We start from the raw sequence: 26371 nt of genomic DNA, 5'->3' as shown, positions 1-26371 counted from the left end.
TGTGATTTTGTTAGCCCTTCACCCCCTTTCTCTGCTAGCTGGCCTTGTTCTGTTTGACTCTTTCAAGGGAAGATGTGAAAACATACTATTAATCACCAAATGAAACGTTTTCTTGGGTAAAACAAAAAATGCAAACAAAACAAACCAAGCTGTTAACAACATCTCTTTTGTCCTTGTTGTTATTTACAAAGCATGTAGTTGCTGAAATAGAAATTACAGATTTTTTTGAAAGATGCAGCTCTGAAAATGCAAAAGGATTTTAAGTTTGGGTAGGGCTGACTACAGTGTTTACCATCAAGCACTAGATATGCATCAAGGCTTCACTTCCTTGTCTCAAGGTTAGTGAAGAGAATTTAAAAACCCACCCCAAGTCAGTTCAAGTAAACATCCCCTGTGTGACCTGACATCATACCTGCTTTATTGTGCACTGTTCAGAAACTAAAGTCTTTCAAACTGCTGTGTGGTGTGACTTTGATGTTCCCACAGAGCTCAAATAGTGAAATCCAAGATGTTAGAAAATTTCAGCTTTGTGTTTGTGCTGGGGTGACAGACCAGGCTCTCAAACCACACGATTTGGAAACTTGGTGACGTGGCCAGTCTTGGTCTTTCACACAGACGAGTCACTGAAGTCAAATTAAGGTCACCATGCTCAGCTTTTAACTATGCTCTGATAGAAGGCTTCATAAAAGTGGTTTACTGTATTCTGACTAATTGGAATAGTTGGATTATGGAGCTTGAAGCAGATGAGGGAAGGGAGAGTGATGAAGCATTTTCCTGTCTGGGAGCTTGGGCACACCTTGGAGCTCAGGAGGGTTTGTGACGTCTCTGTCAGGTGTTTGTGTGACACTGCCTGTTCAAGGGTTAACTCAGCCATTCCCATGAGTCTGTCCTGTTAATGGTTTATGTAAGGAAGTAAAGCACACAGTCAGTTAAAGATCAGGAGAACTTGTTCTAGAAAATTCACTTGTCTTCCTGAGATAATACACTGTATGTAGCTAAATCAGAGTGATTACCCAGCCAGAATGGATCTCAAGTAGTTCAATCTCTTGCTCCCACTTTTCACTCACCTCCAAAACTCTCCCTTACTGAAAATGTGTTTCTTCCACAACTTTATTGTGAGGGAAAGGACTTTTAAGTGTACTGACAGAAGTCCATGGATCTCTCAGACATGTGGGCACATTTAGATGCCAGTGCCACCTAAGAGATACCCAGGACTTTGTTTGGATTGTTCCCTCATATTAATAGATAATTCCAAATTTCCCTGCTGGTGCAGGATAAGAACTTGTGAAGATCTTTTTGGGACACCAGCTTTTATATATCCTAATACCAAGTTTTCCTAAGGAAACCAGGACTTCTGATGTTCATTCATTCATGCCAGTAATAGCAGCTCCTGCACCTTGAATGGACATGATGTTGCTTTACTTCTTAATCCCATTTTCCCTGGAAACCTTCCAAGGGAAATGAAAACTTACTTGGAAGGTTAGCAAAGTAAATAAAACACTCTGATACCTTGGAAGAAGTTCCAATTGCCAGTAGTGAAATGAGTAGGTGTCACAGTCTTCAGTGAGGAATTACACACAGGTAAATGTGAACATGAAATATTAACAGGTTCTGCCTTATTTCTTTGTCTTGGAGAATTGAATGTGCTTTCCACCAGTGCACAATGGTCAGGAGATGAGAATTTTCTTGTTCATACATAGAAATAGGCCAATAGAGGTTGTGCAATCATCCTGAATTACTGCACTTACTCAGCAGACAGATCCCTGTGGAGGAACAAAAAGGTTTTTAAAATGTGCCTTCCAGGGTGGGCTTCCTTAGCATCAGCTTCACCTTGGCTGTGAGGCTGGGGCTGAATTTTCTCAGCTCCAGTGAAGGCTGATCTTTGATCCTTTTCCCTTCCACTGCATCTCTTGGGCACTGAACCATTGCTGTGCTGAACAGTTTCACTCAGCATCTCAATTAAAATTCCATCCCCTGAAGAAAGTAGTACTTTATCTAGATCTTGATTTACTCCTTAGCATTCTTCATTTCAGCCTATTACTCTGTAGGTTTTTTTTCACAACAAACCAAAATTTCATAGGTCACAATACCTGGGCAGGTAATTTGCTCCAATTTTCATTAGTTCAGGTGACCAAAATGTTTCATTTTCACCTGTGACCCCTGGAGCTGTTTACAGAGCTGTTCTGCTGGCATTTCATTTGAATGACTGCTTTCAAAATACATATTTTCTGCATCCCATTTTGATGCAGGGAATGAGTAAAAGTCTTAGACTGATCTCTAAAACAAGGAGTGTGAGCCACAGCTCATATATAATTTTTATCAGATTTATAACAATGCAGGAATGAAGGGCTTGATTTCTCCTAGAATCCAGACAGTACAGGGAAGGTACAGGCCAGTAGTTCCTGAAACAAATCCAAATATAGAATCTTTTCTCTCTGGCTTTGTAAACATTTTATTTTACTACCCCAGCTAAACTAAGCTTGGAATCCTGTGAGTACCTAGGAATTTGTTGACTTTATCAGTGGTAACTGTTTTCCAGACAACCCTGCATTGGTGTTCTGGAGTCATTGCCTAAAGTGGAAATACAGTGTCTGCACAGATATTTAAGCCCCAACTGCTGTTTTAGCTGAATCTTAAATTTTTATTATTTTTATATCTGCATACTCTTCCTATGAGGCACATGTCTGTGACACTGTTGTTGGGAAACTGAGGGAAATTCTCCCTGTAGGTCCTTGATGTAAAGAGCAGGAGCTTAGAAAAGGCAAAATTGCAGCTTTCTGATCAAACAGGTGTCATGTCAGCTTCAAAACAGCTTTTCACACACAGCTGTCACTTCACTGTAGTTATTTGGGACTTAAATGTGGAAATTCACAGCTGAGATGTGCAGGAGTCCAGGGTGTGACTCCAGCTCTGCTCAGGAGTTTAGGTGGGGAGATAACACCCCCAGTTGCAGATGCAATAAAGCAGAGCTATAATGGAAATGTTAAATATGGATTGGAAAGGAAAATATCCATGGAAGGACTTCTGCTTGTCCTCACAGCATTGTAAACCTTTATTTTTGCCCAAAATTGATGTATTAGGCACTTAAAGGTTGCTGTCACAGTACAGCTGCAATTAATATTTTATGTTTCTATTTTTGCTTTTCTGGCACTTAAGTGCCTCTTTCTCTATGATATTAAAAACCTGATAAAGAACCTTTATATTCAACTTAATTAGACAATAGAACTTGGTTGGCATTGTTTAAATTGAGAAATAAATTAAAAAGTATATGAGTGAACTGCTTTGGTCTGGTGCAGAGAAGTCAGACCTGAAAACAAAACCTAAAGCATTTCAAGTTTTGTGCAGTGATGCAGGAGCAATGAGGGAAAGGTTCTGTAGGGGAATTTCAGTGCAGGTGTTGCACACACCCCTCACTATAAGGACACTGCTGCTTTGGTTCCATTTTCATTCTGGTGTTTGGCATTTTGGTTGTTGGGAGTAGTGTTTTCAGGGAAAATTGCCAACTTGTGTGTTCTGGTTTATGCTCAGGCTTTTGTTTCCAGGAAAAATAAGATATTAGCAGCATTAATTTCTCATTAGCTCTCAAGATGGAACATCAGCCAGCAACGTGCCCTTGCAGCTGAGAGCACTGAGGCTATCCTGGCTGCATCAGGACTGCTGCTAATGCTGCATCATTTCCTTCCTTGCAGGTGGTATGGTCAAGAAAAGGACTACAATGTTCTAGTCATGGATCTTCTGGGGCCCAGCCTGGAAGACCTCTTCAACTTCTGTTCTCGCAGGTTTACCATGAAAACAGTACTTATGCTAGCAGACCAGGTACGTGCACACCTTGGTGGGAGCAGCTCCAGAGCCCTCAGGGATTCTCTGCAGAGTGGGTTAAATAATTCATGCTCTGTTTTATACACTAAGTGAACACTTGACCTAAATAAGGACAAAGTAATGGTGGTTCCTGTGTGCTCTGCCCTATAAAATGCATTGAGTGGGAGGGCACTGCAGCTGCCAGCTCCTTTGTGGTGCTGCTTTAAGGGCAACTTCATTAAAATATTCAGACTAATTTGGGTGGATTCACTGCCAGTATCACCATGGGGGTTGTGGTAGGGAGGCTGAAACAGTCTCCAGTTGTGGGGGATCTGATTCCATAGGACCTGTGGTGACAACATCCAGTCTGTCCCTGTGCTCTCACACCCTCCTGTAGCCTCTAGGACCAGACACTGAGCTAATAATAAATAACTGCCTGCCTTGTTTGGTCCTCACAGACAGTTCTTCGAGCTGTTAGTGGAGATTCCACTCTACCTCCAGCATAATGGAGGCCTCTAAAACTCTTCTGAAGTCTTTTTTTATAGCAGTTGATATTTTTCCAACTTGGTCATGAGAATACAGCATTTGAAATGAGCAGCCATATTTATTTCTTGCTGCTCAATAAATGGCTTGATTGTGCTGTCTTCAGCTCCTTGAAAAGCAGTGAGGGTTTTTCAAGTTGAATTTTTCAATGGTAGTTGAAATTTCATCTAATATTACGTAATTGATATCAGTACCAAGTTGTCACTTGGCCAGATGCTCGTAGAATCCCAGGCTCTTGGCCAAGGAAGCTCAAGGCATTTGTCTGGAGGCAAGGTCAGCTGTCCCTGTTGTCAGCTGCCCTAAGAGGGTGATGTGCTTGCTTCAGAGAGCCATTTGCCTGCTCACTTAGAGTCTGGGTGTGACAGCATCTCCAGAGAATCCACGAGGGGTTTGTGCAGTGTTCCTTTGGATGATAAACATTTATTAGCTGTCAGCTGGGAAACAGCAGAAAGGGGGGACATCAGTGCTCAGAAGTGGCTTTTAGGGCACAGGACAGCAAACAGCTGGCAGGGGGGTGATGTAACAGCTCAAGGCTGCAAGGGGAATGTCAGAGGAGCTGCAGAGCTGTGCCACAACCACGGGCTGTGATCTCACCCACAGGAAATGGGTTGGCCCTGTGTGGTGACACAGATGTGCCACAGATGTGCCAGAGTTTCTCCAGATATTCTGGCATCAGGGTAGCCTAGATATGACAGCATGGGCCACCATCAAGTTGTGACTTGCTCCATGAAAATTGTTACCTGGAAAAGTGATGTTTGATGAATGAATAACCAGATGAATGAGTAACTGAGGCAGGGGGAGGGAATGAGCTTTAAAATTGGCTTGTGGTAGCTATAAAACCTTTGAAGTAATGAAAAAAAGATACTTTTTAATAGGATGCTATAGTTAGAAACATGAACTTCAACATCTGGGAAATATTCAGGTATTTAATCTGCCAGTTTCTGACCAAGATTATGGAATTTTTGACATGGAAAAAAGATATTCAGACAGCATTTTTAAAACTTGGTTTTCATTAAGGAAAAACCACATGAGCTGAAGTTGCAGAGGAAGGTAACACTAAAAATTCATGCTTTCATTGAAGGTTTAATGAAATGTCTTGTTCTCTTTGAAATCTTACATGTTGCTGGTTTTTTTTACAGATGATCAGTAGAATTGAATATGTGCACACAAAGAATTTTATACACAGAGACATTAAACCAGATAACTTCCTAATGGGTATTGGGCGTCACTGTAATAAGGTTAGTCCAAAGCTCTTTGTTTCCAAGCTGCAGAGACAATGCCTGTGTGATTTGATTCCAGCTGCACAACTTGTATAAAATCCATTGCTAAAACTGCTAGTTTGGATGCTAAACCACAGTTCTTGGGTGTGAGAACTTGGTTTTCTTGGTGTCCACTTGTAAATGCTGTGAGTCTCTGACCCAACCTGGGAGATGCACTTGATTGCAAGATGACTTCTAGACTTGCAACAAGCTTATAAACTAACCCTAGAGAAAACCTGGCTGCTTCTCTCAAGATGTCTGTTGTCATAGCATTTTTATTCCTCTGTGATAAAGAGAAATCTTTCCTTTGGCTTTGGGGCTGACTTCCTAGGATGAAAACAATTTGTGCCAACGTGGGAGCTCCTGACCTACCAGTCAGCAAGGCTTTAAATCTTGCAGTGACAGACTGGTAAAGTCTCTTCAACCATCAGAATTGTGGATAAGACCAAGAGCCAGCATGCAGATACCTTTATAAATAAAAGAAATAATGCAGTTATGTTGATGGAAAACTGTTAAGCTGTAGCATACCTGCTGTACAACAAAAATTTTGTCTCAGTTTACTTTGTGGGGAGAAAAAAAAAAAAACTGGGGGTGGGTGGGGGGTGGGCTGAGGTTGTTACACTTTTTGGGATGGGTAAACATAGTCAGAAGTGCATGTTTTCTGCCTAGAAGGCAACTTTTTCATTTCATTTTTAGTTTTCTTGAGTGAAATATGCTTAATCCTGCAATTTGTATGTCGAGCTCGGGCAGACAGGCAGCATTGGCAATGCATTAAGCATGCTACTGATTAGAAACCAACTTCAGGACAAATGTACGTGATCAAGCTGTTTATTGGAAGCAAGATTCCCACTTATCTTCTCTAGATGCCATCCCAGGATGTCTCATCTGGTTAGGCACTAGCAATAATCACAATGTTTACCTTTGTTTGCCTGTATGAATGCCAACTTCAGGGCCATGAGCATTAGAAGGGGAAAGCTTGGATAATGTGAGATCCCAGCTCTTGTCTGAAGAGGTGCAATGCACTGAGTGTTTAGAGACAACCATTGTTGGAAAAGTTTGTAATTCCAGCTGAAGGGCAGTCTTTATGTAATCCTGTTGCTGTTAAACTTTGTTTGTTCCCAAGTTTCATACTTTCACTCTGTACAGCTCTATTTTTCTCTGCTGTGTTGAGCAGTTTAGGCTCCTTAATTCTCTGGCATGACTCAAAGTAGAACTTGAAAACTTTTTATTTTGGTTTTTTCCTAGTTTTAGTTTCTGATTTCCAATTGTTCTTTTTGGGCCATTTTTCTGTACTTTTGCACAGTCATGCTAGGTCATTGCTGCACTCCAGTTCATCTTGGTGTGGATTAATGGCCTAGAAATTGCTGCTGTGCTTACTTTAGAGGAGGAACACTTTAGATTTGCATCAGCTGAAATGCAAGACAAAATTGCCTACAAAGAATTTGATTTTTTTTTCCCCACTAATTAGGGAGCCATGCAGTGATTTGGTGACAAAACACTGTGGGCATGGGCTTCACTTACTTTTCAGGGGTTAGGGAGGTAGTTCCTGACCCAAGAGCAAATTGAGTTTTACATGAGCAAAATGTGGAATGGGTTCCTTCAGTTTGGAATCAAATGCTCTGTCTAGGAAACGCCACCATAAAATATTTAATGTTTCTTTTTGTAACCCAGTGTAGTTTTGGGGTTTTTAGAGATGACTCGACACAGTTCAAAAGAAAATCAGCCACAGAGGCTAGAACAGCATGGTAATCTTGTTCCAGTAGCTTCCTGTCAGTTATATTAAAAAAAAATAATTTTCATTGATTTTTTTTCCAAATTTTAATTTGGTGATTGGGAGAAATTTTGCTCCCACCTTAAAAGATGAATTTCCAGCTCTGCTAGAAATAAGCCCTGCATGCTTATGAAAGTAAACTTTAAGGTGACTAAATGCCTTCTACCTCTTCCTTACTGAAGATTTACTTTTTCTAAATGTCTTATGGGGGAAGGGCAGTTTGTGGAACCAAAGGCTGCTTTTGTAAGCAAAAACTTGAATTTCCTTTTTGAATAGAGCCAAATGTCACCATTGCTATCCCTGGTTAAGGCAGTGCCATTTTGGAGCGGCTCACAGTTGAAAATTACCTTGTCCCATCTATCAAATTTTCTCCTTGGTAAAAAAAAAATAAAAATACTACTACTGTAAAAAATCAAAATATTGCTCAAAAAATAAAAAAAAAAAGATGGCAAGATAGAGTTTTTTTGCAAAGTCCAGTGCTTGGTGGAAGAAGGATGGCATTTGGCTACCCTGTTCTTTCTCGAACGCCTCGGTGTTGCCTGTCTGCGCCGGCCAATGTTGCAATGTAAGCAAGACTGTTTGATGCACTGCCACCCTCTATTGTTTGTTCAGTGTTTAGAATCTCCAGTGGGGAAGAGGAAAAGAAGCATGACTGTTAGTACTTCTCAGGACCCATCTTTCTCAGGATTAAACCAGGTCTGAACTGTCTCCTATTCCAACCTCAACCCCAAATTCATGTGCTTTATTTTTTGTTTTGGTTATTTTATTTTTTTTTTTCGTTTGGTTTGGTTTCTTTTTTTTGTTTTTTTTTAATTTTGTTTTTCTGGAGAATGTAGACCTTGCAAAAGCACCTCTTATGTTGGCATTATTCAGACATACTTGGCAAACATGTAACATTACTAAGATGTTTCCCTGTGGCGCTTGTTTAAATTGTGGAATTATTTCTAAACTTTGGTAGGGCTAAATGTACGTGCTTGATTTCAGGTGCAGGTTTTGTTTGTGGTCTTTCCAACTCAAAAGGCAATCTCCTAAAAAATGTGGTGAAGGATAGACATGAAATATCAGGGCTCCTGCTTACCTTGCTGAAGGTTTCCTGCAGTTCCTGTGGATGCACGTGGAGAAATTCTGTTATCACTTCATCCAGACTCCTCCCCGAGCACTTCTTGTTCCAAATCACCCCAAATTTGTAATGAAGACTTAATATTTTCATCCATTGTGCTTAAAAACTGAAATTATTCCAGCAAGCTGTGTCTTGGAGAAGCAGGAGCTTATCTTGTAGTGTCTCATGTTGTATTTCTGGCTCTTGAAGAGAAGATGAATTGCAGAGAGAGGAAGACATTTGCCAGTTGGTAGCAGGACAGCTGGAAATTGCTGACTATGAATCACAGCTCAGGAGCTTGGCCATTGGTGCACAGCTTTGCACAGAAATCTCCCTGGATTAAATCCCAGGCGGGTTCCTGCTGTACACAAGCTGCCAGGCTGCTGTTGTCTGCTTCTGAAACTTTCTTATCAGAGGCACAAACTTTGATCTACTTCTCTAGCTGCTCTTGGCAAAAATCGTGCCCTACTTCTCCAGTTTCCTGCTGATAGTGCAACAAACAGAGTGGAGGTGCTGGGAGGTTATCTGGGAACTGGCACTGGGACATTCTGTGCTCATCCACATTGGGCTGTGTCTCCCAGCTTCCTTCTTTCCAGGAGGGATTCACTCCTTTGCCTTCAGCCCATCCACAGGGAATTACAGACTGATCCTGAGCTAGGGAACAGAGCAAACTTCCCCAGGGAAGCTGCTGCTGTACAATAATACCCAGTTACAGGTCTGTGCTGTGGACCAAATCACAAAATGAGGGATTGCATTCCAGCTCAGGCTTTGCTTCTAGGAAAGTTGCAGCACAGCAGTCACGTAAACTTTATCCTGTCTGCTTTGGGATTCAGTATCAAATATTTCCTGGCATATCAGATGATTTCCTGGTAGCTAGGGAATGTGTCCATGCTCACTGAGTAGCTGCCTGTAGTGGATACAGCACACAAGACCCACATCTTGCTGAGCTGTCTGAGCAGTGGAGTTGATTGAAAAATTTGGATTTATGTCCCTTGCTCCAGGCATTCTGGGCTTTCAGGGTGACTTTCACCTGAACACTGCCTTGTGTTTGCACATAAATCATGGCAAGGCTTCAACCCCAGGTTTTTCTGCTCTGACACCAGTAGTTTAAGAGGATTTTAGCTTTGCTTTTTCCTGTCTAGGCTGCTGTAGTTGGTAAATCTTCTTCAATCAGAATTCTGAACCACAGCTACTCTGCAATTCAGAAACTTTGAGTATCTTGGATACTTCATGTAGAGTTGAACTTCCTAGTGCACAGGACTTCATTGTGCCAGTGACCCCCATTTCACCCTTGGGTGTGTTTTAGTCTCCAGTCTGCTTTTAAAGATGTATCTTCAGTTCTGGAATCAACTTCAAGGTGATACTGAGTTGGTTTTTACTGAGACTTTATCAAACTTTAAATGTCTTCTTTCCATTCTGCCCCCACCCAAGTTACTTTTGGAGCACTGATCAGTCTGTAGGGATTGCAGTCCTTGATCCTGTAGCATTAATCCAGTGTTGGAATCAGGATTTTGTAGCTTGAAGTCTGAGTGCTAGAATTTAAAAGATTCCTTAAGTACTTCTTTCTGCCTCAGCTTATTTTGCCTAGTCCTGAAATCTTGCCCAAGAAGGTACAGCCTGCATGACCCTTTGTAGGTGGGCTGGCTGGCAGCACACTGATTACCACACACTAATTACCACACACTCAGGTTGCTAAATACCAAATCATTGGGCAAGCTTGGTTATTAGAAACCCAAATTGGATCCATTCCTTGGCTCCAGCTTCTGGCTGTGCTCAACCCAGCCAGCTTGCCCTGCTGCTGTGGCAGTATTCTGGGAGCCTTCAGATGAGCCAAGAACAAGCTGTCTTGTTTGCTGGGGAAGGTTTTGGCCTTGTGCTCTGCAGAATGGCCACTGTTCTTTGAGACAGGACGTGTTCAGGGTGTGCCTCGTGCATGAGCTCCGTGTGTGTGACCTGCTCCGGTGCCAGTGAGGTTTGGGATGTGCTTTCACACACCTCCCTCCCTCAGCTGTGCACTGCAGTCAGAAAATAGTGCTAGAACTAAGCTCCAGAGGCTGAGCAGCACCATCTAATCCATTCCAGGGGATTGAGAAAAGGCTTGAACTAATTCACCATCGAGTTTTTAACTTGCTAGTTAAAGCTGGTTGCGCCTCTGCACTGTTACTTTGCTTCTTTTAACTGTAGGCTGTTACATTGTCTGGGTGTCTTAAAACATAGCTAATGCCTAGTGAAAGAAGTTGGGAATTTGGGGAATTGGATAGGAATCTAACCTATTTTCATTTTTTCTTGAAGTTATTCCTTATTGACTTTGGTTTGGCCAAAAAGTACCGGGACAACAGGACAAGGCAACACATACCTTACAGAGAAGACAAAAATCTCACTGGCACAGCTCGGTATGCCAGCATCAATGCACACCTTGGCATTGAGCAGAGGTGAGTGCAACCTTCTTTGGGAACTTCTGAAGAGTCTGAGCTTGTTTTGTATAAAAAATGGATCCATCCCTTTGCAAGTGTTCCTCCTTTTGGCTGCCTGTGCAAGGATAGGGGGAAAATCCAAGCAGCTAATTTGCTTGTTGAAGAGACTCTGTGTTTTGCAGACATCACATGGGTGTTCTGCATATTATTCTGGCTTTTTAAAGGCTAAGCCATGCTTTGATGTGGATCTCTGAGCCCTTCACACATAAAATGGTGCTCTTTGCTGATGTGTTGGTACCTGCTGAGTGGCTTGAGAGGCCTTTCTGTAAGCAGAAAGGTGTTCCAGTGCTGGTGTCTGGCCTGATTTCTCACTCTCCAAATTATTAACCATTATTTCTCCTTTTGCCTGCAAGCAAGACTTAAATACCTTCAGTCCCACTGTAGTTTAGTTTCTGGTGTAGTTGTGTCTGTAGGTATGTACACATATGTGTGGATATTTTTGTATATTTGAGTTTTGCTTAATCAGCAAACACATTTTTATCTTCTGGATCAAAGGTGTTTTGTTGCTACAGAATTCTAGCATTTTCCAGTGGAGAGAGCACTTCAGGTTGTTTGGAAGTGTTAGGTACTCCTGGGATATCAAGGGATGCCTCTCTTCTTTATATCTGTGCCTAAATATTCTCATGGATGACTGAAGAGTGTGGTTTTACTCCTCCTGGATGGTTAAAGCTTCCAGGAATGTCTGTGCCTCTGACCTTTGTGTTAACCAAGATGGGAATGACAGAATTTCTCGTGGCCAACTTCAACAGAACATGGAACCCACAAATGGTGCTTTAAAATGCTCCATGTTTCCTTTTTTTACTTTAATTTCCTTAAGGTTCCTTCAGGGTATTTAATTATCTGTCAGTGTCATTATTTAAGCCAGCTTGGTATGTGGCTCAGGGAGGTAAATGACAGATGTCACTTCTGGAATAAATGCATTTCACAGATCCCAAGCAGTTCTGGTAAGGGAATATCTGTGCTTGTACCTGAGAGTGAAGGAGGGATCTGCAAAGCATGTTGCTTTTGAATTTAGTTGGACACCAAAAATTGAATTTAGTTGGATTTTACACCATATCTGCTGGTAATGGGGATTCTGTTATAATTAGAAATGTAGGTTGGTGCTTGCTAAAAGCTGCTAAACTGTCTAGGTCAAGCCAGCAGTGAGGCAAAGAAGTAATGCATTCCTGTAATCAAGAGAAACCAGTTCTGGAGCTCATGACAGAATAGTTCAACCTCTAGTCCTGTACTTTTAACTGTTCCAGAACATGTTTTCCTACAGATAATGACAGCTGTGCTCAAGGAGCTGTTTGCAATGTTATTTATTTTAATAATGGAGAGGATTGTCCTATTTTCCAAATCCTGAAAGCTGCTCCTATCAATATATTATCAAATGTAATGTAAATTACAGTTTTACAGAACTAAATGTTTCCTACTACGAGATCATGACATTAAGCATTAAAACAATGAGCTGGATGGGGGGTGGATACTCTTAATCCCTTTATTGCTTCTGAATTTATCACTGCCTCCTCAGAAAACATAATTTCATGTCATGGCCCTGTGCAGGTTCACTGAATGCTGTTGGTGATTAAAATCTGCAGTTGTAATAGAATTAGCAAGTTTTGCAGGCTGGAATTTGTGGGCTCAGTATCATTTTTCAGCCCTTTGTCTGTGGTTTCATGTTGCAGCTGAGATGATCTCAGAGGTAGCTGCTGCTGAGGGGAGGGAACCAATCCTCTGCTCCCTGGGCACAGCAGAGCTTTTCTGGCCTGGTGCTAAAAGCTGATTTTCCCCTGGGATAGCTTTTCCTTTGTCCCCCAGAGGGTCACAGAGCTGGCCCAGGGGTGCCAGGCTGTTCTGGTTCTGTTGGCTGGGCTGGAGCACAAAACATCCCCAACTTCTTTCTTCTCACAGCAAGATGTGCAGATAGATGAGCCTGGAGTCTGTTCCCACTTCTGGGGAGTTGTTTTCCCCTTCCCTTTGTGTGCAGTCCTGTTTGCAATGCCACTGTCAGCCTTTTGATCCCTGGTTGGGGTAGGAGGTGTAGAGCCTGTCCTGCCAGCCTTTAAATCCTTCTCTGGGTGGCAGAGCAGCAGCAAAACCCACCAGGTTGTGCCCAGAAGGGAGCAGGGAGGAGAAAAAGAAGTTATTTTTTTGCCTCACACTAAATAGATGTCAGCTGCAGAGGGGCAGTCATAGTAAAAATCCGATTTTACCACAGCTGGGAAAAGGCAACTTTGCCAAGAGGAAAAAAAAATTGTGGAGTGTGTTTTCCACTCCAGTGAACTGTGCTGGTCTTGGTGCTCAGGAAAGCTGTGAGCAAACACAGTGGTGTTCATGTGGGCAGAGTGGGGGTGTGGAACATGTGCAGGGCAGGAAGGATGTGAAGCCTTTTCCATGAGAGTTTGTGCAAGCTCCCAGGGAAGTCCTAGGCTGGATCACTTGGAGTTCTCCAGCTGCCTTGGAACAGAGTTTTGTGGGAAGAAGGCAGAGCACCTCTCAGATTGATTCCTGCACCTTTATAAATATTGCTGCCTGTTAAAACCAGAGACACTCAGGGGTTTTTGACAGAAGGGAGGGAAGAAAGGAGCAATGTCCTTTAGGGACCAGGTGGTCAGGATTGATCCCAGGCTGAGCCAACATTCAGGGAACAATTTTACTGACATGATGTTACAGCCTTATTGACCTCATTAACCTCATTCTCTTTTACAATGCATTCCATGGTTCCCACAGGAAAATCTTCAGTTTCTACCCAAGCTGCTTAAGAAGGCAGGAAAGACATTTAATGTTGTTTTTTTTAATTCATTTTCCAAAGTTTTTGTTTCTCAAATCAGTGTAGCTGCAGATTAAAACACATAATACCTACAGAATATTTCTTGCTTAAAAAACAAGCAATCTTACTATCTTAGGGTTTATTCCTGATTTATTTTTTTTAATTTAAATTTTTGAGTACTAGCACTGTGGAATAAAGTAAGAAGTGGCAGAATTTGTAATTGCTGATGTTTTTCCTCCTGCAGTCGTCGGGATGACATGGAGTCTCTAGGCTATGTATTGATGTACTTTAACAGAACCAGTCTGCCTTGGCAAGGATTAAAGGTAGGTTGTGATGCTTTTATTTCCCTCCCCCACCCTTCTAGTATTTTTTTTTTTTTTCATGTTTGGGTATCATGCTTCTGCCTGTCAGGTGGGTTTATATAATGTTTAGCCTCAGTTGTACAAAGCAGCTTTTCCCAAAGCTTGGTATTTATAGACTGTGGATTCTGCCTCTTACGCAGCAGGCGAAATGTGCATTGTTGGACTGTCTTAAAATTGATGCCAAACAATAGCTGACATCATCTTTGCCAGTTATTGTCCTGTTGCAGGCTGAGGCCCCTTTGGGAAATAGAAAATAACATTGTTAGTGGCTTTTTGAATTGCTGGAGAGAGCATGGAAATAATCTCCTGCCTGGCAAGTCGAGCCTCAGTGGTATCTTCAGTCCAGGTTATGGCACAACTGAATAATTATTAACTGCAGCAGGCTTGTTCAGGATTTCCATGTATGGGAGCCAGCTACAAATGTGGCAGACATTTATTTCATTTATTTAGACTCCAGTGATGGATTTTCATGTTTTAATTGTTTTTCTTCCTCCATGTGAGAGTTGTGTCATTCCAACGGTGTTGCAGCTGCACAATTTCTAAAAAGGCAGCAGCTTGTGGGCCACTGCAACTCTTGTAAAGGGTGCTGAAGCACCAGGCAACCCTGAATGGGGCACTGAGTGGGAATTAATACAACTTTGGCAAATGGAGCTGCAAGTCTGCAGTGGTTAATGGACAAAAGCAGCAGCTAGAACTACACGAGCTGTGCCATGTGATGGAAGCATTAGACTGCGACAAATGGAATTAAACTGTGGCCAAATCTTAATACCAGATTGACCTTCATTCTCTTTGCAATAAGTGTGTGGGACTTGGAGATTTCACATAAAATACTTATGGTTGACCAAAGGATTTTTGTCATCTTTTTCTTTTTTTTTTGCTGCTGTCCTTGTTAATCCAGTGTTGCACAATATCTCTTATATTGTGACCTACATGTTCCACAGGCTGCAACAAAGAAGCAAAAGTATGAAAAGATTAGTGAAAAGAAAATGTCCACTCCTGTTGAGGTTTTGTGTAAGGTAAGAGTTTCCAAATGATGTCATACTGTGAAATGGAAATTCTTTTCTTCTTTGGTTTGTTGTTTGTTGTTGTTTTTTGTTTTTTTTCCCTAAACTTGAGCCAGTATATTAAACAGCCTCACATGGCATTTGCTGAATAATGCTGCTTTGGCAGGCACTGGGTGCCTTGGGTTTGGCCACCCAGCAAGACTGGGAATGTGTGTCCAGGGCAGCATTTGCTGCTGTTCCTTGGCAAAGTTCATGGCACCATCATTCAGGTCTTGCTGACTGTTGGCTGTGCAAGCTCCCAGCTCTCTCACATGTGGTTTGTTCAGTTCTTCAAGGTTTACAGTGCAAGTTTGACATCAGAAGTAAATAAGTAACCAAGGTGGAGCTGTCTGCTTTGCCACATCCATTTTCTGCCTCTGCAGGAGGGTTCATATTGTCTGCCCTAACTCAAGTAGTGCCTGCAGTGGAATTGGATGCAAGTGCTCTTTGTTTTTCCAAGGTTTTCCTTTGAGTCTTAGGATTCCTTTAACAAAGATCCTTGCAGGGTTTGTGCACCTCAGACACCAAGGATTGCACTTTCTAGTCCTGCACATCTCTATCCCCAGAGTCTGAGCTGTGGAACTGTTCATGGAGTGGTTTGGGTTGGAAGGGACCTTAAAAATCATCCAGTTCCAACCCCCTGCTGGGGACAGGGACACCTTCCACTAGTCCGGGTTCCTCAGAGCTCCAGCCAGTGTGGCCTTGAACTTCCAGGGATGTTACACCTTGTGATTTTTTACAGCACTGTTCTGTGTGCTATTACCTATTACAGATAATTTCATACAGTATGAAATGTTTAAAAATGTAAAGCAGAAAATCTTTGAAAGAGGTTTTCATAATTCAAGTTTTCACACTTGATGCTTGTTAACTGACCTTGTCTCTACTATGCTCAAAGAAACAAAAGTGAATTTCTTGCCAGATAATTGTCATTATTTTAGAGACTTAGTTAATAAGAACAAGGTTTAATTAAGATGAAACATATGCTTTATAAATAAGTTGAATGTTGAAGGTTCTGGTAGCAGAGAGCTTATGACTGCAAACCATGCATGAGGTAACAGTTCAGGGGAAGGAATCTGTACCTGAGCAAACCCACATGCTGAAATACAGAATAAATTAACAACTAGGGGCAAAGTGCCATTAATTCCTACATCTCCAACCACTTTTCCTCTGCTGTTTGAGAGACACATGCCCATCTTTTTGCCTTTGTTAGAAGGATTTTGCTGCAAGGCATGGCTTGATAAACACTGTTGATTTCCAGGGGTTCCCTGCAGAATTTGCCATGTACCTGAACTACTGTCGTGGCCTGCGCTTTGAGGAGGCACCAGATTACATGTACCTGAGGCAATTATTCCGTATTCTTTTCAGGTCAGTCTCCACGTGGAAAAGTACAGAAACTTCTCAGGGGTGCAGCTGGGAACTGCTCTGTGGGACTGGCACTGCAGAGAGCAGCTCCTGTGTGTGTGGTGTAGGGAGTTCTTCTGGGACTTCCTTTCATGTCAGTGCTTCAAAAGCTGTTTAAAGGAGCTGAAAATGATTGTTCCATGTTAAACATAAAGGGAAAAGATTCTCTTGTTTTTGCACTGTGTGATGTGACCACAGGGCTGAGCCCATGCTTCAGGTTCTGTTGCAAGTACCTTAAGAAATTGACCCCTTGGTAGAAGCCTTTGAAGCTTTTTATGTTTGGAAATCAGTGCTGGGCCCAGCAGTGGTTCCCAGGAGAGAAATTTCAGTGGAGGAGAAGAGTGCAGCTTCATTGAGCTCGTTAGAGCAACTGGAACATAAATCCCACCTTGTGCAGTGAGCAGCACCTGTCAAAAGAAGGGCTGGTACTGATCTCTGTAGTCTGCCCCAGGTTTGCAAAGAATCCCTATTCAGTGGTGTACAATACTACAGTCTCTCCTTGAAATTATATTTAAAAAAAAAACCTCAGAAGCTCAGTGCAGCCAGTGGGTGAGCTGGGCTGGGAGGGAGGGAGTGCTGCTTCCACAAGTGCAGCGAGTAAATGCTGCTGGCTGCCATTTGGGCTTGCTGCAAGAATCCCTTTAAGTTAGTAACACTTAACATTTCTATACCATTCATAATCTCTAAAGCAGCTTAGAGACAGAGCTATCCCCTAGTTGTGGGATTTCAGGCAGGGCTTGGTGTGAGCTCTGACGTGTCACAGCACAACATTTCCCTCTTTTGCAGGACCTTGAACCACCAGTATGACTACACATTCGACTGGACAATGTTAAAGCAGAAAGCAGCACAGCAGGCAGCCTCTTCCAGTGGGCAGGGGCAGCAGGCCCAAACCCCCACAGGCAAGCAAACTGACAAATCCAAGAGTAACATGAAAGGTTAGTAGCCAAGAACCAAGTGACGTTACAGGAAAAACAAAAATTCCACGAATTTGGACAACGGCGGCAATTCCAAGTGTTAGATCAAGGAGGTGGTTTCAAATCTACATTCGGCTCTTAAATTCAAAAGCAAAACCAAAAGACGTCCTTGGAGAATTTGACTACTAACTTTATACCAAAATGTCCTTGTTATTCATATCATTTCTTCTGGGGATGTTGGGTCATTTTTAACCACTGCATCTCTTGCTCCTGCATTAACCACTTTCCAAAAACAAGAAACTGACTTGGTGTTGGGAATGTGACATTTTTATTTCTTTTGATTTATATATATACATATATATGTCCTTATATATGTATAAATATATAATGCAATCCAAAATCCTAGACCTAACACTTCTTAAGGGGTAATTCTCATTGACTAGGCAAGGATCTAGAGACTTTGGGTTCTGCTCTGTGGCAGCTGGTACAGTGCTGTGGGTTTGCTTTGTTCTGTATGCCTCAAACACTGGGAACAGAAAATTGTGACTGCTCTGGCTTCCTCCAGTGGGTTTACATTGAGACAGCTGGTCCAGAGTTCAGGGAAGGGACCAGTGAGCTCAAAATGCCTTGTGGAAATCAAGCAGTAACCCCAAACTGCTGTGGATTGCCAACTCACAATTTTCTGAAGTATCTGGGTGCTCTGGGGTGGGGCTTCAGGTTTTCTGATGATTTTTTTGATGTTTCTAGGTTATGGTTTCAAAGGGAAATGTTGTGACATGTTCAAATGTAATTGTGTAATAACTGAAAACTAAGTTCTGGAAAGACAAATCAATTTTTTCCCACATGGTCTAGAAGCTTTTAAAATACTTTTTGTGTGTGTGTGTGTGATGTAAATGTGCTGGTGTGAGTCTGGTAAGTCCCTAGGATGAAACTGCCACATCTGTGCATTTCTGAGCCAGTTGTGCCATGAAACCAATTCCTTCAGCTGAGCTGTGGATAAAATTGAAACGAATGAGATTGTGTGACTGAGAATAGAGAAGCAAGGTTTAAATTCTGTTCTGAGCCATTGCTGCTCTTCAGCACTCTTGTCTGTCATTCTTCTGTGTATAAAATGATGTACTTGGCTAACATGACAATCCTGGAATTCAAGGAAATGCAGGAGTGTTTACAACAAACTAAAACATTGTTCTTCACATACTGTGGCAGCATTCAAACCTTACCAGGTGTCTTTAGTCAAAATAACTATCAGAAAACCACATTTCATCCAGAATAAATGAAGTAATAAAATACCTGCTGCTCTTCCCAAGATTGAAGTGGTTCTTGAAAAAAACTAATTTAACAGATGCCATTAAATGTCAGATTTTTTGCATAAAGAGTGGCTGGATGATGTGACAGAGGCTGGAAACCAGTTCTTCAGCTACACCACCAGTACAGACTGGGTGATTCAGCACCTGGGCTTGGATTGCTTCCTGAAATAGAGAACCTGTGACTGAAGTTCAGAACCCAGCCCAATTTGGGGTGTGGAGAGGTTGGCTGTTGGAGCAGGAGAAGATAATTTGAGCAGAAATGCACATTCCTCACAACAGCTCATGCTCAGAGTGAAGGCTTTGCAGGAGGTGATGATGTGTAAGTGGAACCTGCCCTGAAAATCAAGGTGTGAGCTGGTGAAACAGAGTTTTGCTGAAGTGTTCTGAGGTTTAATGTGCTGCCCTGCTGGCTCAGTCTGTGCCCAGGTGCTGTGTGTGAAGGAAGAAAAGTGATGGAAGGATTATCTGCACCTTGAAGTGATGCTGCAGTGCCAGAGAGCAGAGCTGAGCTCACTGCCAGGCACCAGGGAAGCTTTGCCATGGAGCCTTAGACCATTTCTGTTCTCTGATTTACATTCCTGATCACACTGTCCTTTGGTAGAGACCCAGTGCTACAGCTAAGAAGAAATTGCTGAGGTTTGAGCACAATCTCATTGGGTTTTTTGGGGAATGACTCTCCTCTTCCCATCACTAAGAAAGGTTTGTGACCTTTGGGTCAATCAACATGTGATGTCAGCAGAGCATTAAAGCTGTGCTTGGCAAACATCTGAAGACTTCAGAGGCTTCATCTCTTCATCAAAGTAAAGATTTCCTGGTTCCTAAAATTCTACATATCTTTTGTAGATATATAGGGAATTCTGCCTATTAATGGAGATTTTTTTGAACCCAGCTAAGGTGAAGGAGTAGGCCTGGATGCCCTGACAGGTTGGAGAGGATGAAATACCTGGTTATTTTTTTCTGGAGTTCAGTTAAATTCTTTTGTAGTTGCTGTAGTAAAGCCTGTGTGGAAGTGGCTTAAAAGGCTCCCTGGTATCAAATCTGGTAACCACATCCATTGAACAGAGTCCTGCAAATAGCAATGTACAGGTGCAGTTATTTATAAAGTGCTGTTGGAGATGGGCAGGCTGGGCCAGAGAAGTGCAGGCTCAGATTGTCTGTGCAGTGTCTTCATTTCCAGATATTCCTGACTTCCTTAGATCCATGTTAAACCATCAATGAATCCTGGATTGTTCACTCTGCTCATTTCCAGATATTCCTGACTTCCTTAGCTCAGATCCATGTTAATTCATCAATGAATCCTGGATTGTTCACTCTGCTCATTTAGATATTCCTGACTTCCTTAGATCCATGTTAAACCCTCAATGAATCCTGGATTGTTCACTGTGCTCATTTAGATATTCCTGACTTCCTTAGATCCGTGTTAAACCATCAATGAATCCTAGAGTTTATCCAAGCTAAACATTCTGCTTGGTTCCAGAATCACCTGTTCTGTCCATGACCTTTTTTTCCCTTCAGTTTATTTTTCCCCTGCCCCTCTCTGGAACTCTGTGCAGTGTCTTTTGTAACAGCCAGATCAGCTGCTTTGGAACTTGGGAGAGGTGAACTGTTCCAGCAGACAGAGCTCTGCTGACTCGGGAAGTTGGGCTGGCTCTCTTTTGCCAGTGCAGCAGTTGTTCAGGTGTGATTTGTGACTGTGCTTACACTCAGCTTCCCTCAGTCATAAAAGTGACTCAGGCAGTCAATCTGCAGGATAAAGTCTCCCAGTTCCATTTGGGAGAGGTGTTTTTCATTTCTGGCACTGGAGATTCTGTGAGGCTGTCAGCAGGTCCATTAATATTTGCTGGATGCCTGTGGTGGTGGCAGGATTGCTCAGAACAGTCTGAGGCTTCTCTGCTTGACAATTACAATTATTGACAACTGAATACTTCCCACTTGCTTGTCTGGAGAAATGGAGAGTACACAAAGTTTGGGCATTTCAAATCTAGGAGGTTTTTAGGGAATTACACTGCATTTGCTGCTCCCTTGTCAGTCAGATCTTCAGCCAGGGTAATAATAAAGCAATTTGAAGATCCTTCATGTAGCACAGAGATTTGGGTAACACCTCAGAGGGACAAGGAGTGATGATTTGGCCCTGGATGGAGTGAAGATCTGTGGAGGAGATCTTCAGCAAGTTGCTCGTGGCAGCAGTGCTCTGAGTGTCTCACCTGACAGCTGTGGTTGGGCTGTGCCCTAACAGGACTTTCAGGGGACATTTGGAGTTGAATCCAGTTCCCTGTTGTCTCTGTAGCTGGACATTCTCCTGCCCATATTACCTCGGGTTTGAGGAGTTCTGATAGCAGCAGATCATTTGCTAGGATGCTCTTTGTGCCCAGGTTTCTTGTGAAACGTTCAGACTTCTGAAGCAATGAGCTGATCTGTTTCTTTCCACACTCTTCCTTTGTTGACTTTGTTTTGGCTGCTTTGATGGAGAAAGTGGTTCAAAAGATGAATCAGTGCTCTCTGCTGAACACACTAAATGGAAAAACAGGATAATTTCTGGTTGTGTGCATCAAGAAGGGATTAGGGAGCTCAGGAGTCTCTGTTCTGTGGGAATTTGCACTCAAGTGGGAATGGCTGTCTTGATTCTGGCACAGGATTTTAAAAATTTTTTTTTTATATGACCAGTGCTGGGTAAAGAGAATTGTCCTTCAGTTCATTAACACTGGGTCTGAAAAAAGTTCTTGAACCTCTTTGAAATGACCTGCAGGCAGTTCTGGAAGAGTTAAAGCCATTTTCTGGGTGCTCTCCAGATACATTTTGGACAGAATGTCAGACTAGTAAGACTTGTTTGCACTTGCTTCTCTCTGGATGACAGCACAAGCTCTAGCTGAGGTCAGCTCTGTCTGTATTTCACTGAGAAGAGATTTCTGTTGCAAAAACTCAGAGCTGTTGCTGTGATGAACTCACCCATGGCCAGAGCCATCCTGTCTGGAGGGCAGCCAGAACGGAAACTCGCTTGGCAAAGCCATCTCTGGTTGAGGCTCCTGTTCCCTCTGAGGCACAGCCCTGCCACCTGAGCCACCAGAAAGCAGCACAGAGGGAGGACTGGCTTAGCCTGCAGTAACTGGTTCTTGGAGATGTGTGTGTGTGTGTTCCTGTCCCCTCCCAATCCCCCAACATCACTGGCAGTGCTGACCATGAAAAGAATTGCTGTGCGTGCAGCAGCTCCCTGTCATGTGAGTCAGCTTGTCCTTCCAAACACTGAGGTGTGCTGCCTCCCCCAGTGCTGGCACAGTTGTGCCTGCTGCTGTGGCTTTGTGGTGGCAGCAGGTACAGTGAGGTGAGGTGTCCCCTGTGCGTGTGACACTGGCTGCGTGTGACACCGCGGCTCTGCAGAGCACCCTGCAGTCAGATGACAGCTTGACATTCAGGGATATAAACATGAGCCACTGCAGACAAGTAGAAAACAATCCTATGAAATTACATCCTGTTTCCTAGTGGCAATAACACAGCTTGTTTTCAAACTGCTGGGCTGAATTGCTGCTGGAGGAATGTGGCATCCAGCTGGTGCATCCAGAGCAGCAGTGGGAGCTGTGGCAAACGCTGTTACCTCTGCAGATGGACACCAGGAGCTCTGCAGTTCCCAGCTGGAGCAGCATTTTCCCCTTTGAATGACCATAACTGCTGTTTAATTCTCCTCCTGTGAAGGCTGTTTCTCATTTCCATCCTGTATCAGTAAGTTTCCCCTTGTGTTTATCTTGCAGGTTTCTGAGCATGACGAGGATGGGACAAAGCAGAGCAGATCGGAGCAGGACTTGTCACTCCCCAAATCCTAGAAATTTTAGTTCATACACTTGCCAGTGGCTGTGGGCAACCATTTCCTTGGTGTAAAGAACTTAATATCAATATAAACTGGCTCTGGGCAGTGTCAGTGATGCTGCACTTTGAGTTGTAGCAGCTGTAATTGTGAATATTACTGAGATAGTGAAACATGGTGTCCAGTTTTCTATTGCATTTTTTTCAAGTGGAAAAGTTAACTAATGGTTGACACACAAGTGGAGAAAATTGTGCATATGCCAATTTTTGTTACCTTTTTACTTTGAACTACACTGCTTATGAGATCTCATTGTTTTGGAAGAATGGCATGAACAGTCTTCGGCAACAGTTGTGATAATTGTAAATGCTCACAATTGTGCACTCTTTTCTGGTTATTCCTCCCTGGGTTTTGAAAGTTGTACACTTAAAACATTCTTAAAGTTGTTGGCTTCTATGTGCAACATACCAAGCCAGCTGACATGGTAGTAACCAAAGATTCCAGTTTTTAAGCATATGAAAGACTCTGCCTGCTTACCTGTGCTAGAAATAACAGCATCTAAAGTGAAGACTTAAGAGAAACTTAGCGACTACTAGATAATCTTTAGGACTCTGCATTAACTCTATAATGTTCTTGGTATAAAAGGAAAAAAAACAGCATATTTGTCACGAAATTTAGTTAACATCTTACAACTGAACCTGTATGTAAGTTGCTTAGATAAATGTAATCACTGTAAACATCTATATGATCTGGGATTTTGTTTTTATTTTGAAGCGGGAGCTTTTTTGTTTACAAGTTCATTAAAAACTAAAAACTGTTTCTGTAAGGAAATGAGATTTTTTTTTTTTAATTTGCCTTGTTAATTCAGTTTAAGAAATTTACATTACCCTGTTTTTAAAGCAAGTTTTAAGGCCATTTGTTAAGCAAAAGAAGTCATATTTCTTTCTAAATCATTTTAGATTTAGTGTTGTAACTCTTCCTCATTTTGTTTTTAAATAAATTTTGTATTTTTTCCTTGAGGGGAAAGGGGCAGTCTTGCATTTTTATAACCTGTTGTTTGAGACCAGCCCTCTATAATAAGATTGGAATTTTAAAAAAATGAAATGGCATCTTTTGCAGACCCGGGATTGGCAGCACTGCTGAGTCCTGCCTCAGCTGGACTGGCTTGTGATTGCTGCTGTGGAGCAAAAATTGGAATGGTTTGGAAAAAAAACAATTTGGATGGTTTTTGAAACCAAGGCATTTTCTTTCAAGTTCTTGTGAAGTGGATATGACCAGATTTCCTCTTGTTCTTGGGGGCAGCCTCGCACCATGCAGAGTTCACATTGGTTACTGCCCCAGGCTGTCTTCCTTCTCACTCCTACTCTAGCCCAGCTGAAAGAAAGAAATACTTTTATTGCTGGTAATTCTTTAACAGTGTAATTTATTCCTTTATAGCATGTCAGAATAAATTAAAAAAATGTCTGAAAATGCTGCCAGATGCCTATTGTGTAAATGTTGTCTGTATGTTTGCTTTTTAGACAGTTTTCGTGCATGGGGCAGAGTTCCTGCTCACAATTCATCTTTTTTGCTGTTGGAAAATATCTTTATTTTTGAAAACCATTTCTTCAGGCTCACAGTGCACTCCTGGAATGGTGATGGTGTGGATCAAGGCTCCCCTGTACTCTGTCCAACAAGGATCTGCCCTGAGATGTTAAAGTTTAGGTGGAGAACTCTGTGTGCTCGTAATAATAAATAATAAACCCTGGGCTGGATAATCTGGGAGGACAGGGAGGCAGAGAGGCTGCTGGGCTTCAGAGATAGCAGAGCACTCTGGGGAGCTCCTGAGGCACAGCAGGCTCTGCTGCCTGCCAGCTGCAAGAAATGGAACTTGTTTGGTTTTCCAAACTCCTGAGTATTGCCCCATCCAAATAAGGGTGGTTTTCAAGCAGTGCCTGCTATGAAAACCAGTCTGTTTGTGAGAACTGGTATCTGGAGCACTGGGAGATGTCCTTATCCATGATTCCTGCTGCCTAGGCAACGTGTGTGACAACACATATTGGCAGGAGGGGAAGAGGCATCAATGAAATGCCTTCTTGGCAGCTGTTCTTGGAGAGGCTGCTCGGAATTGTGGCATCGCTTTTCATGCTCTGACATGAGATACTCGCTGAAAAGTTGGAGAAAATAATTTGGTTTGAGGAGAATAAATTATTTTCTCTGTTAAATTTGCTCATGACTTTGAGGGGGGGTTTTTTTAGAGGCAAAGCTGCTCTTGATGAGCTCTGTAAAGGACAGAAAATACATTTAGAGTGTCAAAATGCATTGGTGTGTAGTTTGGGGAGAGCTGCAAGTGCTGTGGAGGAGCCTGGAGCTCAGTCAGCCTTGCACATTTGTGGGAACAGAATTTATTTGTGCACAGGAGTGTGGGCCAAGTGTTCTGCATCAAGAGCCTGTGCCAGAGGTGCTGGCACACAGGAGCTGCCCACCTTAACCAGGCACCAAACACCCTTTTGCTGTGTGTTCTTGGTTGGTAACAAAGACTTCATCCTGAAGGATTAAATCCCTGTGGATCCTGACTCCTGCCTGCACCTCTGCAAACGTTTGGTGTTGAGAGAGATTCACCTGCAAGGTCACAACTCCTGCAAGCAGCCCCAGCCCCTGACAAGGAATCATCATTTGGACAAGAGGCTGTAAAGCTCAAGGTCTGCAGCCTCGTGCTCCCTGGAAAGTGCCAGAATTCGGGTAATGACATTAGGCTGTGACAACAGCTCCTTAGTCACTGCACTAAGCTGTGTCCAGGGTTCCAAAGCAATTTATTAACCTCCTTAGAGCCACTCTGAGAGGCTTCCTAAGGCCACCTTCTAAAGGATTGCTTAATTGGGAGCACTGAGTGCTCATGTGCAGAGCACTGCTTCATTATTTTTAACCTATTTAAGCCATTCCTTGTTAGAATAGTTGAGAGCCTTTTTCTCTTCTCCCATAAAGGCTCTGAGCAGAGGCAGCTCTGGCTCCCAGTTCTGCTTGGCTGCTGCTCCGTGTGGTGTTGGTAACAAGTGACAAACACAACCCCTGGCTGTGTTAAAAACACTTGATGTGTCTGCTAGGCCTGGAGCCTGTCCAGCATGTACCACACACTTTTTTTTTTTTTTTTTTTCCTGATTTCTATGCAATTCTGTCTCTCTGGGGGTTATTTTTCAATCTCAAGCGTCTGCTGTGGCAGTGTTGTGCCTGTTCTCTCTTGGCTTTTCCAGGTGATTTTTTTTTGGGAACCTGTCCCTGCTTTGTGCTGGGGTTTTCCTGAACTGAGGTGCTTCAGTGCAGTCCCAAAGCTCTGACAGGAGCTGCCTCCCTGCCTCCCTGCAGTCCCTCCCATGTTGAATTTTTCTGCCATCCCAACTTGGCTTTTTTTTTACACAAGGCTTTAATTTCTCTTGACAGCATTCTCCAATTTAGAAGATTTGTTGCTTAGCCAGTTCCATCTGCTCCTGCCTTAATTGCAGTGAAATCATGATGATTTCATATCAGCTTGATGTCATAACACACGTCTGTGAGCACGGCAGGCTGCAGAGAGGAGAGGTGGGCTGGGAGGAAGAGGATGACACAGGGCAAGTGCCCACCCTGCTAACAGTGCCTGGCTGCAAGGACTGCATCCCTGCTGTGGTGTGGAAATGGCTCTTTAATGTGATCCTTGTTAGCCAGGGCTGTGTGTGAGGAGCTGGGCTGTGCTGGGGCACAGCTGCATTAATGAACCCTCCAAGCACACCCAGCTCTGTCCCTCTGTCATTGCACCACAGTGAGCTCAGCTGCTCTGCAAAGCTCACTGCTAAAGGTGTAAAATCCATTACTTTGGGATGCTGAAGTGACTTTGTGCATGAG

The 26371-nt window shown here is 42.8% G+C and overlaps 1 protein-coding gene across 5 annotated transcripts in view; it reads left to right on the top strand.

Annotated features, from left to right (window-relative positions):
- The window catches only part of CSNK1A1 (casein kinase 1 alpha 1), a 31940-nt gene extending 7944 nt beyond the window's left edge, over positions 1-23996 (top strand). The window contains exons 3-11 of one of the 5 annotated variants that reach the window (XM_033072963.1): positions 3690-3816; positions 5481-5579; positions 7984-8067; positions 10763-10902; positions 13941-14019; positions 15000-15074; positions 16360-16466; positions 17289-17437; positions 22467-23996. In XM_033072963.1, coding sequence (XP_032928854.1) covers positions 3690-3816; positions 5481-5579; positions 7984-8067; positions 10763-10902; positions 13941-14019; positions 15000-15074; positions 16360-16466; positions 17289-17437; positions 22467-22474 — 868 coding nt within the window. In that variant the 3' untranslated portion in view covers positions 22475-23996. Of the gene's footprint in view, positions 1-3689; positions 3817-5480; positions 5580-7983; positions 8068-10762; positions 10903-13940; positions 14020-14999; positions 15075-16359; positions 16467-17288; positions 17443-22466 lie in introns of those variants that run through there. The other 4 variants (XM_033072965.2, XM_033072968.2, XM_033072966.2 and 1 more) reach the window with 4 other exon arrangements.
- The last annotated feature ends 2375 nt before the right edge of the window (positions 23997-26371 follow it).

This window comes from Catharus ustulatus, chromosome 15 (genome assembly GCF_009819885.2).
Source record: "Catharus ustulatus isolate bCatUst1 chromosome 15, bCatUst1.pri.v2, whole genome shotgun sequence".
In the NCBI taxonomy this organism is placed as follows: domain Eukaryota; kingdom Metazoa; phylum Chordata; class Aves; order Passeriformes; family Turdidae; genus Catharus; species Catharus ustulatus.
This window is presented reverse-complemented; position numbering and strand designations above follow the sequence as displayed.